General features: G+C 40.0%; 1 protein-coding gene across 1 annotated transcript; it reads right to left on the bottom strand.

The window, feature by feature from the left end:
- Nucleotides 1–552: 552 nt before the first annotated feature.
- On the bottom strand, nucleotides 553–14,305 carry trpv4 (transient receptor potential cation channel, subfamily V, member 4). Its single transcript, XM_085180900.1, has 17 exons — nucleotides 13,935–14,305; nucleotides 12,401–12,481; nucleotides 11,226–11,674; nucleotides 10,483–10,658; nucleotides 9,687–9,839; nucleotides 9,074–9,214; nucleotides 7,356–7,654; nucleotides 7,088–7,267; nucleotides 6,717–6,875; nucleotides 5,973–6,065; nucleotides 5,762–5,835; nucleotides 5,233–5,398; nucleotides 5,080–5,146; nucleotides 4,498–4,802; nucleotides 2,212–2,339; nucleotides 1,997–2,118; nucleotides 553–1,892 (listed from the first exon to the last, which is right to left on the bottom strand). The coding sequence occupies exons 2-17, from the start codon at nucleotides 12,407–12,409 to the stop codon at nucleotides 1,792–1,794; spliced, it is 2,622 nt and encodes an 873-aa protein (XP_085037026.1). The 5' UTR covers nucleotides 12,410–12,481; nucleotides 13,935–14,305; the 3' UTR covers nucleotides 553–1,791.
- Nucleotides 14,306–16,237: the final 1,932 nt, after the last annotated feature.

Raw genomic sequence — 16,237 nt, 5'->3', positions numbered from 1 at the left:
TCTTCTAATGGTTGCTTCCGGCGAGATAACGCACCATGTCATGAAGTTCAAATCATTTCAAACTGGTTTCTTGAGGATTAAAATGAGCTCACTATGCTACTGACTGCCTCCACAGTCACCAGATCTCAATCTAATAGAGAACCTGATTTGCATCATGGATGTGCGGCTGGCAAATCTGCAGCAGCTGTGTGATGCTATCATATCAACATGGACCAAAATCTCTGAAGATTACCTTGTTGAAACTGCGCATTACAAATTAAGGCAGTTCTGAAGACATAAGAGGTCCAATCAGGTACTGGCAAGGTGTAACTAATAAAGTGGCTAGGGACTAGTATTAAATGCAAACTAAACAATAGAAGTCATAAACTGATAGCAATTATTGACCCTTTCAGCATTTCCTCGGATGGATTAAACCACATTAGACCGTCGTCTCACTCACTGTGATCTAATGTCAGGTTTTATTTACCTTTGGGAGTAAAATAGCAACGTGGATTTTTAATCATTCAAAACCTAACTGGAAAGTATTTTCTGTAGAAAAAGACAAAAAACATATAAAATACAGTCAGTGTTTACTGTTCTGTGCAGCAACGTACAAACAGTATAAAAATGAACAGTCATAGATTGGAAATGTAAACATAATATGTGACTTTTAACAGTAATGAATAAGTGAAAATGAAATGTACAGCCCATCAGCTGTTGTGTAATGCAGTAGCACAAACAAGCAGTGTTTTTAAAAACAAGCTATAGAGGGCAAGGAGCCAATTGCAATGAAAACACTGCAGCAAATAAGGGGAAGTACATAATGGAGGGACTGAGAGTTGATTATGCAAATACCCCAGCTGCAAAAGAACACGGAAGGCTATTGTTTTCCATTTGCATACTTGCTTGACAACTATAACCTGCTCATCATGCCCACCATGGTCAGAATAATGTCTCTGTATACGTGTAATAATGTAAATAGTGTTTCAGTCCAAATGAGGGTTGTGTCTGCCTAAGCTGGAATTCCTAGCCTGAGATTGTCAAAGTTTGGAAACTATTTAATTAATATCATATAAAAATGGAAAGAAATAGACTTTCTATAATAGATGTGTCCTCTTTGCAGACACTGCTCCCATACACTTTAGAAAATGAACATTTAAATCAGCATGTGGAGCGTAATTAAGAACACACGGGGGAGGACTTTGCAAAACACAAAGTAAGAAAATTAAAAGTGAAAAAGTTCTATTCTATAAGTCTATAAATATTTATTGATATGTTTTCATAAAGAAGCAAAGTTTTATTACTAGCACAAAAAATGCAATAATATTGTAATTATGCTTCTGCTAGCCTGCTACGATTGTGTTTTTGAGAGTATATGGCACTGTAAATGCTGAAATATTCTCACTTTCTTATATCCCTGAGTATTCCGACACTAATGTCTGAAAAGTGGAGGTACAGTACATTTTTGTGAGATTTTCCATTCTTATGTGACAAGTACAAAACAAATTACAGCTCCCTGCTTACAAAACACATTTTTTGTTATCCTTTTTTGGTCTCAGGGTTAGTTTCTAACAGCATTTAATGTCTTTAACTCGGCAATTCTTTATCCAGTGTCTCTGCATGTCGTCTGTCCTGTTACACAGAGGGTGCTGCTTTTATATTCGCGACAGCTTTTCTGAACAAAAGGCACAGGAGACGCGAGCAAATTAGTACACTTATTGGCCAAATCGTTCCCTGCAGAGTGATTTCACTGATGCTGATGGCTTTCTGCTGTCTCCTCATCACAAGGACAGCACTCATCATCTGCGGGAATCAGTGCCTGGGTGACAGCGGCTCCATCTCTACCGCGAGATCATGAGACTGAGAACCTTTGCTCAACTCCACCGCCCGCGGGACCACTGTGGACCAGCGATCTAAGGTCGATAACAAGGAAGATTAAATGAGTGTGTGGTCCAGATAAGTGTACATTGTATCTGTCTGTTTATTTAACCACGAGAATGCAACGAGAATCTCTCACCTCTCCTCAAAGCTCTAACGCCCTGCTGCAACCCGTTGGCTTGGATGGTATCACTCTTTCCCGGATCCTCGTTAATTATCGCCAGGTTCTGATTCCAGTGACACCAGTTAACCTCGTCCACCCTGATTACACAAAAGGACCCCATTAGCAACGAGATTTCTTAGATGTATCGCCGGCGCTGTTGGGTGGCACAGATTACGAATCAGACAGATCACCTGAAACACCAGCGCCGATCAGGTGTGCTATCATAGTTCTTCCCCACCGTCACCATCTCTCCAACTCGAAAAGACTTGCGAAGACAGACCGGGAACGAGCGCTCGATGTCCAAGATAGTCGTTGCCCACTGGGAGTACAAATTATGAAAAATATTTGAAGTAAACAGAAACTATCATAACAAAGCAGATTTTGAAATTCAGCAGTAAAGGTGTAACCACGAGGGCAGCTTAATTACTGGTGGTTGTAAATTAGAGAAATATAACACAACATTTTGTCAGTGCTCTTTTACAGTTAAATACTCACAGATTTGGAGCACTTTGCCACCAAAAATAACAACATGAACTGATCTCATAAGTTTTAAAGTAAAGGCAAAATTATAGCCTAAAAAAAGTAAATTTGGGATCCCAGAAATGGGTCTTCTATCACTCGTAATTGTTCTTAAATGTTTGATTTACTTGTAGTAGATGCTGTTTGTTATTATTATCAACATTATTATTATTTGCTGCTTTTTGAGTTATATTTGTATTGACATATGTGTCTAATCAGGAACAAGGTCTGCAAATTAGCGAACTTCTACATCAGCTGCATTTTTGTTTAAAGCAATGTTAATATCTATTGTCCTTGTTTCATGTATAAATAAATAAATAAATAAATAAATATCAAGAAGTTCTTGATAGTTTGCCATAAAGAAAATGTAACATATTATTATCATTATGTCTAGAGAATGAATCTCTGGCAACTATAGGTTTCACAAACTGAAGATTTCCACAGGATGAACTGCAGCCTGATCTCACTGACACGTTTGAGGGATGCTGCAGCCCTCTTAATCACAACATACTCATATTCTGAACTCTGTCATCTATTTGACTCCACCAGTGTATGCCCATGCTACCGTGTCGTTTTATCCGTTTGTGCTGTTGGCATACTGATATGTTTAATCACAACGAGGAAAGTAACCAAATACAGGTGGCAGGTGTTCATACACTAAACATGGGTCATTTTAGGCCGTTGTTAGGTGGTTGTTATGCATGTATAATTCAACTTCTCTGGATATAAATGAGACGTTACTGTGTGAATTTAATACGATTCAGTGCTTTCATCAAGTGTTGTAGGTACATTAAAGCCAAAAAAACAGGTGTGAGCTTGTTGCTAGGTGGTTGCCAGGTAAAGTGATGGTGTAATAATATATCACACATAATTCAACTTTTCTGGATTTAAATATGACGTTAGTTTGGTGAAATGAAAAATGATATAATGGTCATATAAGGTGTTATAGGTGCCTAAATGCTAAAACAGGTTATTTTATCATCATCATCATCTTTATTTATAAAGCACTTTAAAAACAACCACATCTGACACAAAGTGCTGTACTAAATAACTAAATAATACAATTACATAAGATAAAAATAAAAGCCAAATAAAAGAAGAAAAAAAGTAAAATAATTAACTAGTTAGTTAATAAACGGTTTAATTTAAAAAAAAAAAAAAAAAAAACTAAGTCTCACTACGGTCAAAAGCCAAAGAATAAAAATGGGTTTTAAGACATGTTGTAAAAGTGGACAGTGAAGGGACCTCTCTAATGTGCAAGGGCAAGTTTTTCCATAATTTAGGAGCAACAATAGAAAAGGCTCTGCCCCCTCTGAGCTTCCTTCTGGATCTCAGTACTTTGTTTTATGTTCTCTTTTACGAGTTCCTGTTATGAGTTGTGCTGCGGGATTTTGAACCAGCTGCAGACGTGAGAGCAACAACTGACTGACCCCTACATAAAGTGAGCTACAGTAGTCCAAACAGAAAGAAATAAAAAAACGGGGGGGGGGGGGGGGGGGGGGGAGATATTTTAGTCTGTTGCTAGGCAGATACTAGGCAACATGATGCTGCGCTAATAGCTGAGTTAGATAAGAACCTTCAGGGGCCTAAGATGCACCTGTGCCCAAGTCTGGTTGATCATGTAGGAGGAGCGGGCAGACAAAATAAAAAAAAACAAAGACACAGACAGAGGTGCTTTGTATTACAGTAAGTTATGGTTCTATAATTTTAAATAATCATCATGCTCTTTAAAATAAAACTTGTCAGTAGACGCTGAGACCACAAATGTGTTAGGAAAGTCAAAAATCAAGTGTGCAGGAAGTTTATTTTCTCATTGGCTTCTATGTAATCAAACTCGTTTATGCTAGCAGAACCGTCGCCCCCTGCTGGCAATTATAAGGCTTTAATTTCTTTTCCATTTAAATTATATGTTTAAATGAGCCTCGTTTTTTGTCGGCTTCCACAAACAACTGACTCACCTGAAGCTTCCAGATTTTTTTGCTCTCCTTGGAGACCTGACCCACTGTCTCCCCCATCAAAGCGATCAACATGTTGAGTAGCAGCACAAAGGTGAGAATGATGTAAGTAACTAACAGGATGAGAAAGACGACTGGATCCTGTGCACTGTAGATCATGTCCAGGTCTCCCATCCCAATGGTGAGCTTGAAGAGGTCCAGAAGGAAAGTGCTGAAAGTGTTATTGTCCCTGCATGCAGGGTAGGTTGTTTGGTCGGTTGGGCAACTACCGTTACACACTGGGCACACTGTCAGCAGAGATACCAAGGCTGTGGGATGGAAACAAAAGGCAAGTTGGCTAAGAGTCTGTGAGCACTTGCATGAACATTCACCTGAGAAGCAAGTTCTACCAGTCTGATTATTATAAATATGATGCTACAGCCAGCAGAATGTGTGATTATCATAAGGATTGAAAGCAGTTACTAAAAGTGTGACGATTGTATAATTTTTTTCAAGGTGCTGTTGTCTTTCTTTAGAGCCAGTGCCAGTGGCCTCATTAGACAAACATAAAAACAGGTAACAGATGCAAACCCCCCGGTAGCTTACCTGATGCAAAACCGATCATGAAGAGCACATACACCAGCAGAAACCTGAAAAGGTCCTTGATAAGAATCTAAGAAGAAAACAAATGTTAAGACACACACACGCCTTTGGATTTCTTGCATTTTTTAAATTAGCTGTCCATTTTCACAGTCTAACCTTTTGTATCATGATGCTGTAGGTGCCCGTGAGCTTCAGGCCCCTGGTGAAGTAAAGTGTGTTCATCCAGCCCAGGGCGAGTGCAAACACCATGACAGAGACGTAGGCCTTAATGCCAGACAGGTAGAGAGCAGCTGTGACTATAATCAATACAGAGTAGATGAAGCTAGGGAGGACAGAGAATAACTTTGTCAGTAAACCAGTACCACTGGTGAATTGTGTAATACTGAAGTAGGGAGGATGGCAGGAAGATACGACTGCTGGCATTTGGCATTTTAACAGAATGTATACAACACGGCTAATGATCTAAATCAACACAGTTCAGAGAGGATGCTCGACATCCTCTGCTCTGTGTTTGGATCATGGGTTTAATTAAAGATTCAAAATATAAAACATGCCAGCGAGGAGGCTGACAAATTAATTAGATGACTCAATTAAAAGGATGCGAAATTTGCCTCGGGTAAAAGCCAGCAAACGATATAGCGGAGGTGAGGATCAGAGCCTGCGAGTACAGAGGATGGAGACTTACTACAGCAGTTGAAAGGATCCATCAATAAATAAAGACTTCACCCCAGGGCACTTTTTCAGGAAGAGGTCCTTAATCTGGAAAAAAAATAAAAAGTGAGAGAAACATTTCCACAGTGACAACAACACTGCTGAACAGGCTAAAAGATACTGGGAGAAAGCAGCAACCAAGCGATGGTCAGAATACAACAAGAGGTCGGAGGGCACACACTAACATTTGAGAGGAAGAAGAAGATTCCTGAAGCCAGTGTGACAATCTCCCCGGCCATCCGCCAGTAGTCAGACGATGTGGTACGTGGGTATGGAGGCTGGAAGGAAGAACATCTGATCATCTTAGCAAAACACACATGAAAAGCATCATATGCAGAATGTTTATAAGGAAAAAAGTGACTATGACCAAACGGTAAATTAAAGGATTAGTTTATCATTTTGGAGGCCTATGTGTCTTCACTTCCTCGCTGAGAGTTGGATGAGAAGATTGCTATCAATCTTATATCTATCAGAATAAACCCCAAGCCTGCAGCTTTTATCTTAGTTTAGTATTAGCATGTAATCCCCCGTAAGATGTCAATTTGTCACATTTTACTCTGGAGTTTCACATTTCAAAGTTTGGATAGAGGTATGCTCACTGTTTCCCTCCTGCTTATGCTAAACAAAGATAACTGTCAGGTGCCTGTAGCTTAATATTTATTGTAAAGATATGAGAATGCCATCAATCTCCTTATCTGCCTCTTGGCAGGGAAGCAGATCCCCCGCACCCCCAAAAAAGTAAATATTCTTATAATATAGAGCACTGAACGTCGTGTTAGTGCAGAACTGGAGCAAATATGGAACATAAAATTGCTGCTATAGCAGAGGATGCATTGTATTTTATACATGAGACAGAACATAAAATTAAATCCCTGCAATGATAAATGAAAATATTCAAGTGGTGTCTTGAAAAGTCATTTCACACCTACCTTTCCATCTGTTGGTTGGTAATAAGCCACCAGGGTGAATATGATCATGGTGATGAGGTAGGAGAACACACTGATGTAAAAAGTGACAGCAGCAAACCTTTTCCATTTGGCCCTCAACAGCTCATTGATGGGCTCCACTGCCAGCATCTCATGGCGGTTCTGACAACAGAGGACCAAAAACATGACACTAATAGATGTGATGAAAACATAAAAGCATAAATAAATCCTGATATTTGTACATGTACACAATGTGCCAGGTTTCCCGTGTATTTTTTTATGCTTAGTTTAGATGTTTTAATAATCTGTGGGCTCAAAAACCTTAATTTCAAGTTTTGAAAGAAAAAAACTAAGAAAATACTGTCTTTGTTTACCTCATTGTGACTGGTGTAGACAAGGATTTCCAGCACAGATGGCTCCTCGCCACATGTATCCAGTGAAGAGAGATCATAGAGGGAGGAGTACACCGGACCATAGGCCCAGTCCTTAAACTTACGGGACAGATGACGAACTTCCTCGTCTTTGATCTCACGTCGGATAATGTGTTGAAAAATCTGGAGGAACATGAACAAGGTGGCCTAAGCATCTTTGGTCTGGACTTTCTATAATAAGTGAAAATGATGCTTAAAACATTTTATCTACCCCTATCTTGCCCAATCTGGCAGCCATCATGAGAGGCGACATGCCATCATTGTTCGGCACTGTCTCCAGGTTGCAGTCTGGGTAAAGCTTGGCAGTCTTGATTAGCAGCAGGTCGTACATCTTTGTGAGGAAACGCGTGTTGTCCTTGGTGTTGTCTGCAATGTGTACCAGCGCGTGCAGCACCGTGTTTCCACGTGAATCCTGGCGTCGCACGTCAGCTTTCTTGTGTGGATTCTCCGTCAGGTAGTGCACTATGTCAGGCTGGTTCGTGCAGGCAGCCAGAGAGAGAGGCAGCTCACCTGGGCAAACAGAGTGTGTGTGCGTGTTCACTTAATTCTGAAATCACAGGAGATTATTAGGAAAGCTGCATTTCAGATTAAAAATAAGCAAACCAACAGGAGGGTTAATTAGGAACTGTAGCTGGTGTCTGTATGTCCCTGCAAAGCATACAAAACATGGATCAAAGATCTGACTTAAATCCCCCCTATGAAAACAGCACAATTAGCAGTTGTTTGAGGGAGGGGCGCAATGGGGCCAGAGTGCCAAAAGCAGCTGCTGAAAATGAGCTGTTGCCATGGGTGACAGATTACTTTGTCACCCCGCATAGAAACGCTCCTCTTCATGGATTTGCACGGGTGCATGCAGAGTGTTAGCGTGAGTCTAAATCCCATTAGCCATCAGCCCTGCCAGGTTCCTGTACACCTCACTGCAAAGCTCCGCAGCAAATTACTCACACTGTGCCCGGACACGCTGGGATTTGGGAATGACAGCCATGCTAAGTGCAAATAGAAATCATCCCCTGTTTGATGAGTAAGGAGTGTGATGCTCGATTGTGACCATACAGACAATTTTTAAATTTGGTTTGGGTAAAAAATACAATAAACATTTTTAATAAAATTAAAAATAGAGCCCATAATGTAGCAAATCTACTTTTCTTTTGACGTTTTAGGAGAAAAACAATGTGCATCATTTATATTGTTCGATTGCAATTAAAAATTATAACATGTATATAAAGACATTTTTTTCTGGGTACTTCACACAACTGATGTCAAACCTGTTATATACTGTCCCTTAGTAAAATCTGAACATTACCCAGCAGAGGGCAGTGTTGGGTTTACTTTGCCGGCTCTGATGTAGTTCCCCTACTGCTGTTAGCAGGTCAATGAGGTGCTTTGCACCAGCAGAGGATGTTTACATTTCTCAAATGCAGGACACAGACACCTTTCACTGGATGCAGTCTTTGAACAGCTGACACAAGGCTCGTCTTTTCATGTGTTTTCAGAGCGTCACTAATGAAAGTTCCTCAATATGTCAAAAGAATCTGGGTAGAGGTAAAGGTGGAGCTCACCACTGGACCACAGCAGTACCCTGAGTGTACTGGCTCTGCCAAAATGTCACTTCATTTCTCCATGGAAACAGCTGTTTATTTGCCAGAAAAATACTCCATGCGTTAACTACTTGATCTTGGCAGCTCCTGCGTTGCGCTGATGTGAATTCTGCATTGTAAAAAAGCTGAATAACTGCTTATGAGCAAAGCAGTGAGAGTGGAAATTGAAAATGTGACCGGTGAAGTCATACAAACCTCAAACAAACCACCCAATTATATAAAGATTATATGCATTTCCAGGACTCTGTATGTGTGGCTGACTGGGAATAGGTGTGCTAAAAGTAGAAAAACAGAAGCACATAAGTTTTTATGTGCTTACAAAGGTCTTTACCAAAGTAGAAGTAACCACCCTCGTCTTTGGGCTGGAAGAAGCGTCCCCTCGCCTGGGCATGAACGTCAGCTCCCTTTTCCACCAGCAGCTTCACATACTGCTTACAGCGTCGTTCGATGGCAATGTGGAGCGCTGTCTGGCCTGAGAATGCCACCGAACCCAGCAGAAGAAATATTACGTTATGTCATACCACTGCTTTGTGGTAATTAAATCAATGTGGAGTAAGGGTTGGGTTTGTGGACAGGTTTTCAGGAGCTCAAAGTTTTAGTAACTGTCTTCTACAATAATTCCCAAAAGTGCAAAAAGGAGTAAAAGCTCAGAGGTTACACTGAGTGACCTAACAACTCATACACAGCTAACAGTGTAAGGAGTGAAAGCCAAACAAATGGTGTCTGGACTGTAAACAGTTGTTGTTTTCTTCACCATTTCTCCAATTCAGGGTTCCAAGACATTGCAAACATATTAACTATAAACACATTTTCCCCTGCCAGCTGTAACTCAGGGCAAGAAGAAGGGACAGCAGCCCTATATACTAACCGTAAAATCACATTAATTTAAAGCACAAATGCATTTTCTGCAACTGCATGTGGTCATTTTGGGATTATTTTCATACCTCTGTAGTAGACGTCCCTGAAAGGCGTATTTATGAACTCTCTGAGACTCCCATTCTTCTCTGCTATGTCCACCAGCACTGGGATGGTGTTGTTCTGACGGCCATAAAGGTTCATCAAAGCTTTTGGCAGACATGTCTTACCTGTGTATGGCTCTGGTAGAAAGAAAAAAGTTCACCAGAAAGAAAAAGAAAAGACTTTAATCCAAAAATATTTTGTTTAGAAAGGGATTTTATTTCTTTATTTAATCTAATCTAAGTGTGATACAAAAGCTTCCAATACCCCTTTAGGCCTCCACCATCCAAGGCTACCCCAATCCTATCAGATGTACTGTAGTACACCCCAGAACATGTACACGATAAATTAGCCCAAGTTTTGGGAATTGCTGGAAATAAATCAGTATTTGGGATTTACAGTGACAGGCTGTTAAAGACAGGGGTCAAACAAGCCCTTTTAAACAAGCTATTATGAGATTCTGAGCCTAAAAATAAAGCACTATTTAAACTCTCTAACAGAGGCCACAGTTTGCTGTGATTTCTCTCTGCTGCCTGACATAAAGCTCCTCAGACACACACAGGAAGCTTTGCACTGGGTCAGACAAAGACTAACGTCATTCCACCTTTTCCTCTTAATATTGTCGGAGTCAAAACCAGATAGAGACAGGGAGAGGCGAGGAAGTGCAAAAAGTCAAAGGAGCCAGAGGACAAAGCTGAGCGCAGAGCTGACAAAACTTAAAAAAAAAAAAAACATTAGAAAGAGTAGGAAACAAATATGAATCACCTGCATCTTAAAACGTACCTCTGAATTCCTCATCGGTTAACCTCTTGTTGTTGCTTTGCAGGTACTCCAACAGGCCCTCGAGTTCCGCGGGGTCTCCACGTGACACACAGTCGAAGAGAAGCCAGCGGTTGAATACTTTCACGACTTTTGGAGGATCAGAGCTCTGGCTCTCGTCACAAGATGCCTCTGTTTTACTGAGATTACACAGAAACAGGATTTACGTTGTGTTACATGTTCCAACTGAACTGATGATCCAACAAGAGCAGGAACTCCCTGTGAACCAGTGAATTTTTAATAATATTTCACTGATAGAACATTAAGATTTTTTTTTACTTACAAACTATATAAACAATCAAACAGCCTTCACTGCTCCAATAAATAGACCTCTGTGTGTATGGGGCAGGTAGGGCAGCCAGGAACAGACAGCAGCCTTAATATTACCTCAGCGGCTGCAGGGGAAACAACAACATGCTCTCTGTTGGCTTTTAGGGACTGTGCTTCACACACAGTGCGTCTCTATGTGTTCAAACTGCACCACTTCATGTGGCACACCTCTGTCTGCAGAGTGGCCAATGTGGGAGGATTTTGTTTTTTAATGACAAAACTTTTCCAAACTAGCCCTTTTGTCCACGGATAAAAATCCCGTATATTTTAACGACAGAAAGGTAAACGCCTAAGGCGAGATGTTTGAATCTTTTTCCATGTTTCCTGGAAGCACACAAGTGCTGCAGTTTGAGAACAGCTTAGATCTTTTCTCTCACCCTCTTGGGATCTTCTTTCTGCGTCTCTTCTGGTTGCTTGAGCTTCCGTAGGTGCCATAGTCAAAGAGTGAGTCCATGGGTGCTTTCTTGGGAGCAGGAACCACATTTGACTCATATATGGTGGATTCCAGGAGGTCCATTGGGTTGGTTATGCCCTTCTTGAAAGCACCGTGGAACTTCATCCGTAGGTACTGTCTGCTGTCTGCGGGGTGGCCCGGCTGGGCCGGCTCCAGAATTGACTCCTGACTCGAATCCTGAGTTGCTGGGGATCCATCCTGGCTCTCGAACAGGTGTGAGAGCTCAGATAAAGGGAAGGCTCCATCACCCTCAGGCTGAGCAGCCTCACTGTCTCCCAAATCCACCGAGAGAGTGTCTCTGGTTGGTTCAGAGCCGATGGTGTTGGCCTTGGGCAAGGCAAGGTGCCGCCTTTTGAAGATAGCAGATCGCCCCTGGAATACAAATGATAAAAATGTTGTGAGGAAGCAGCAGGTTCTTTAAATGTCACAAAGGTCTTGTTTAAAACAAAAAGATAAATATTAAATCTGTTTATTTATGTAGAAAAATAACTTTTCTAATATATTAATAAAGAAAGTGCCAGCTAGAATATTTGATAAGGATCTTTGGTCATTTCATTATTACTATTATTTTATTTCAAGCTCTTGCTTACTATTACAAGAGAGAGAGCTGAGCTGTATTTAATTATAGTGGACCTGATCATTTTCTCAGGTCACATTAGAAAGGAGGATATAAGACACAAGCACAGTCTCCAGTGGTCACCACCGCCAAGCTGCTTGCTGAAGGGTAAAAGCCTTAGAAAGGCGTCAGTGACTCCCATTTATATGCTGTCTATATGAAATGGTATTTGACATGCAATTTTAAAAAACAAGTTGGTAAAAATCCCAAGATCTGACTGATCAATACATTTATAAAAAACAGATTAAATACTTTATATGGCATTTGCTGTGCAGGGTTAAACTGTAATATGCCAGTTTTATTTAACGCTGCACAGCAGTGCTTTTAACATTAGACAATATGATGAGCAAACTGCACTCAGCAACACATTATTCTGACTAAAGAGAAGATGTATTAAGACTGCAATTACCACAGTGGCACTTGAAATCCACATTTAAAGCGTAAAGTAGATTTAACATCATGCATTTAGGAGTGCTCTGTACCTCATTCATCCCTTTTATCACAATGATGTGCCAAATTCCTCTTCGGGGGGAAACTGGAAATGATGCTGAAGCATGTGGGCGCTGTGCAGAGCAAAGAAAAGTAAGCATCAAGTGAAACAGTGGCACAAGAGTACAGACGAAACATCGGTATGTCCCTAGTGATACAATAAGAGTGTCTGTGTTTAGAGGAGGGATGTATGGAAAACTTTAAAAAAGGAGCAATGCCAACATCAGTACGAGTCTTGACTCCCATTGGTCGGTTGAGCGTGTTTTCTCTAGAAGGCAGAATCACACCACCTTCCTGTTTAACACGGTTTTTCTATTACAGATGCGTATATTATAGTATCTCTACGCAAAACACATGCACACACACAGTACAGCTGCAGCATACTCTCACACTTTGTGCAGCATGGACTTAAAAAAAAAAACAGGTCTTTCTGAATTTGCTCAAGACAGCCAACCAATCTAAGCCAAACTCTGCTGTAAAAGAAGCAATACAAACAATAAACCTGGGGTCCCACTGAAGCAAGAGAAATGACTCACAGCCCCTTTTGACACACTGGATTATCATGCCTTTACACCTCAGTGGGCATTTGATGGTAAAGAAGACAGGCATAACAAAAGGCTGCCCCTGATTATAAGAAGACTGAAACACTAAGAGCAAAGACTGCATTACTAAGGGTTTCTGGATCAGAGTGATAGGATGGGATCATAAAACATCAAGTTGACCCAAGGCTCATATTATCCATTAATGGGGTCGAGAAGTAGAAATTCACTTTTGAAAGTTTCTCTGTGTGAGTGACACTGAGGGTCCCCTCAGGGATGTGGGATTTCCTGCTTTGCCAGAGCTAACGTGACATTATCCAGAGCCACAGAGCGTGACGACTGTGCCAAACGAGCGCAGGAAAGAAGAGCAAGCAAAAGAACAAGATTAGAATTATGATTTTGAGTAAGTCTTTAGTTGAAATAGATTTTAAGAGTTTGAAAGATAATAGCGTAAAAAAAAATACAAACATCTCATTTATATTTATTCATAAGTGAGAAAATAAAAGAACACGGGAAAGTGTTTTTATATTTTTAAAAGCACAAAAACGACGTTAAAAATAAATTATGATGAAAACTAATAAGAAGAATAATGAACATACACATTCATATCACTTTTTCTACACTAAGGTATTATTTAAAAAAAAAGTTAGTGCGCAACTCTCATTAATTATTCAGCTAACACAGATACAGTAAAATATTTCTATTTCTTTAGCAGAAGAAGCCGTTAAAGAGTATGGTATATTCCTTACCTTCCCGGTGAGGAAATCCAAGTAAGATGATTCTGTTACTGTAACTAAAAATTTCACATTTAGATTCGTCACTCCATGAAACCTGTTGCCACTGATTTTTATTCCAGTTCTTGTGTAATTTTGGCTCTCTGTTTCTCTTCCTTAAGAATGCCTATTTGACAGCCACCCTTCCACTGAGATCCCCTTATTGGTGCAAAAATACTATTTCATGCCGTTAAAGAGTATGGTATATTCCTTACCTTCCTCTAACCAGTAAATCCAGTTTTCATTTTCTTAGAAATGTTTACAGTCTGCTCCGTAACTTTATCCCATAGAACGTTTGGACGTGTTTTCTCTGATCTACTGTGCGCTCCTTGAATGCATCTTCAGCTTTAATGCAACTCCAGGCATCCAGATGAAAGTGAATTAGCTAAAACAGTTGCCCTAAAGTCTCACAGAACAACGGCCGCTTTCACAAACTTTGGGTGGGACAAAGTGACCATATCCTTGCCTCAAAGCAGGAGCCAACACGGAAGTTTTGAGGTGAAGTACCACGTGTGGCCGCTAGGTGTTGACTCCAATGCCGCTCGAGGCTGACTTCACTGAAGTCTCCGGATTTTTCCTGGAATTACAAAGACACCTGAGCACAATTTACATGCCATTACAAGCCACTATGGTGCACCAGGAATTTTCTCCTCTTCTTGTACCGCCATAAACAACAGTTCCGAGCTGACGTTATCTGTTTCCTTGCTTGTTTGTTTTTTTGTCTACAGTACCTCTCATTCTGTCATATCAACATTACTGTGCAAAAGTCATGAGTCATTCTTTATATTTTGGTTCCAGTGAGCAAAAATATAAAGAACGGAGCCAGAATTCATGTCATTTTTTAAAAGTAGTTTTGAGCAATAGTTCTCCAGGCTTTCTGAAAGTCTTTTTAAAACGATTCTTTGGACATTGGATGCTTTTGCAGTCCAGTCCTTGCACCTTATCATTTTCACAGGTATGCTTTTTCTTTGTTAAGCCACTTAACACTGACCTATAACCCTTCCATGCATAAAAAGACACCTAACTCAAGGGATCAACCAGTGTTTTGTTTGAAAGCTTAGGAAAGAAATTCTATCTTTAGTCTCTTTGTTAATAGCAGCCTGTCACAAAAACATATAATTTGTGCTGATTTACTCAGCTGAATCTACTGAAAATGTCAAGATAACACAGTTTGACAGGCACAAAATAGTATTTTTGCACTAACAAGGTGGTCTCAGTGAAAGGGTGGCTGTCAAGAAACCATTCTTATGGAAGGGAAAGAGAGAGAAAAAGGCTAAGGTATGCCAAATCATACAAGAACTGGACTGGTTATGGAGTACTGAATTTCAATGTGAAATTTTTGGTTCAAATCATCGTTGTCAGAATGTACAGAGGAGGTCAGGGGAGAGAGGTGCAACAGTGTCTACACCCATCTGTAAAACACACAAAAACTTGGTGCGTTTCAGGCTGGGATGTTGTAATTTTATCAAAACAAAGAAAGCAAAAAAATGCAGTCAGACTTCGATCCACCCTGCAAAACCATCTGGAAAGCATCTGATTGGCAACAGCTTCAATTTTCAGCATGTCAATGATGAAAAATGTAAATTTGATAGAATTGTGCAAAGTCTGTTTTTTGCCTTATATGCAGTATTTCCATGAATATTTGCACATGGTTCAATAAATCACTGCACTTGTTTTCTTTTGCACCACACTATTCTGGAATTTTCATTTTATTTTGAAGACATCTAATTTTATGCTAAACCAAAGCAGAGTTTGAAAGTTAAGTTAATTGTTAACCTGGTTTTCTGTGCCAAAAACACATGAATGCACTGCTGAAACAACATACCTTCACACAGGAGCAGTTTGTCAGATTCTGACACTCTATTCCACTCTTCAAACTCGCACAATGGAGCGGAGAAGAGTTTACTAAATTCCTATGAGGAGGGTGTGGCAAGCCCAACAAAAGGAACATGAGGCACTATACAAAAGAATAAGAATGTCTGAGCAGTTATCAAAACAAAGAGCCACTTCTTTTGATGTTGTCATTTACTGCTTTTAAAGCTGCTTCACTGTGTATATTTTATCACTGACCCCCACATAATGTAAAAAAAGCTTTAGCATTCAAGGTTAGCCCAAGCACTGAGATTGCTGTAAAAATAGAGATGTCTTATTGTAAAAATATTGACAAACAAAACTGTCATTGGTGGTCACAGACAAGATTACTATCAAAAAGTATTTCATTACAAAATTTGAGCCACCCTTCATTTCTTTTATATTTTGCAAGAAAAATTGGAAACAAGTGCAGCGATTTAGTATAAACATTAAATGTGGAAACACAATATATAAGGCAAAAACGGAGTTTATAAAATTCGAATGAGTTTGAAAGTCAGCATTTCTTTTCCTTCAACATAACCTGGAAAGCCAAGCTTTCCTGTATCTTAATCCATGTTTAAAAAAAAAAAATCCCGGTGAGGAAATCCAAGTAAGATGATTCTGTTACTGTAACTAAAAATTTCACATTTAGATTCGTCACTCCATG

The sequence above is a fragment of the Neolamprologus multifasciatus genome, chromosome 12, assembly GCF_963576455.1.
Source record: "Neolamprologus multifasciatus chromosome 12, fNeoMul1.2, whole genome shotgun sequence".
NCBI classification, from domain to species: domain Eukaryota; kingdom Metazoa; phylum Chordata; class Actinopteri; order Cichliformes; family Cichlidae; genus Neolamprologus; species Neolamprologus multifasciatus.
The sequence above is the reverse complement of the archived record's forward strand: the minus strand, read 5'-3'. Positions and strand labels throughout refer to the sequence as shown.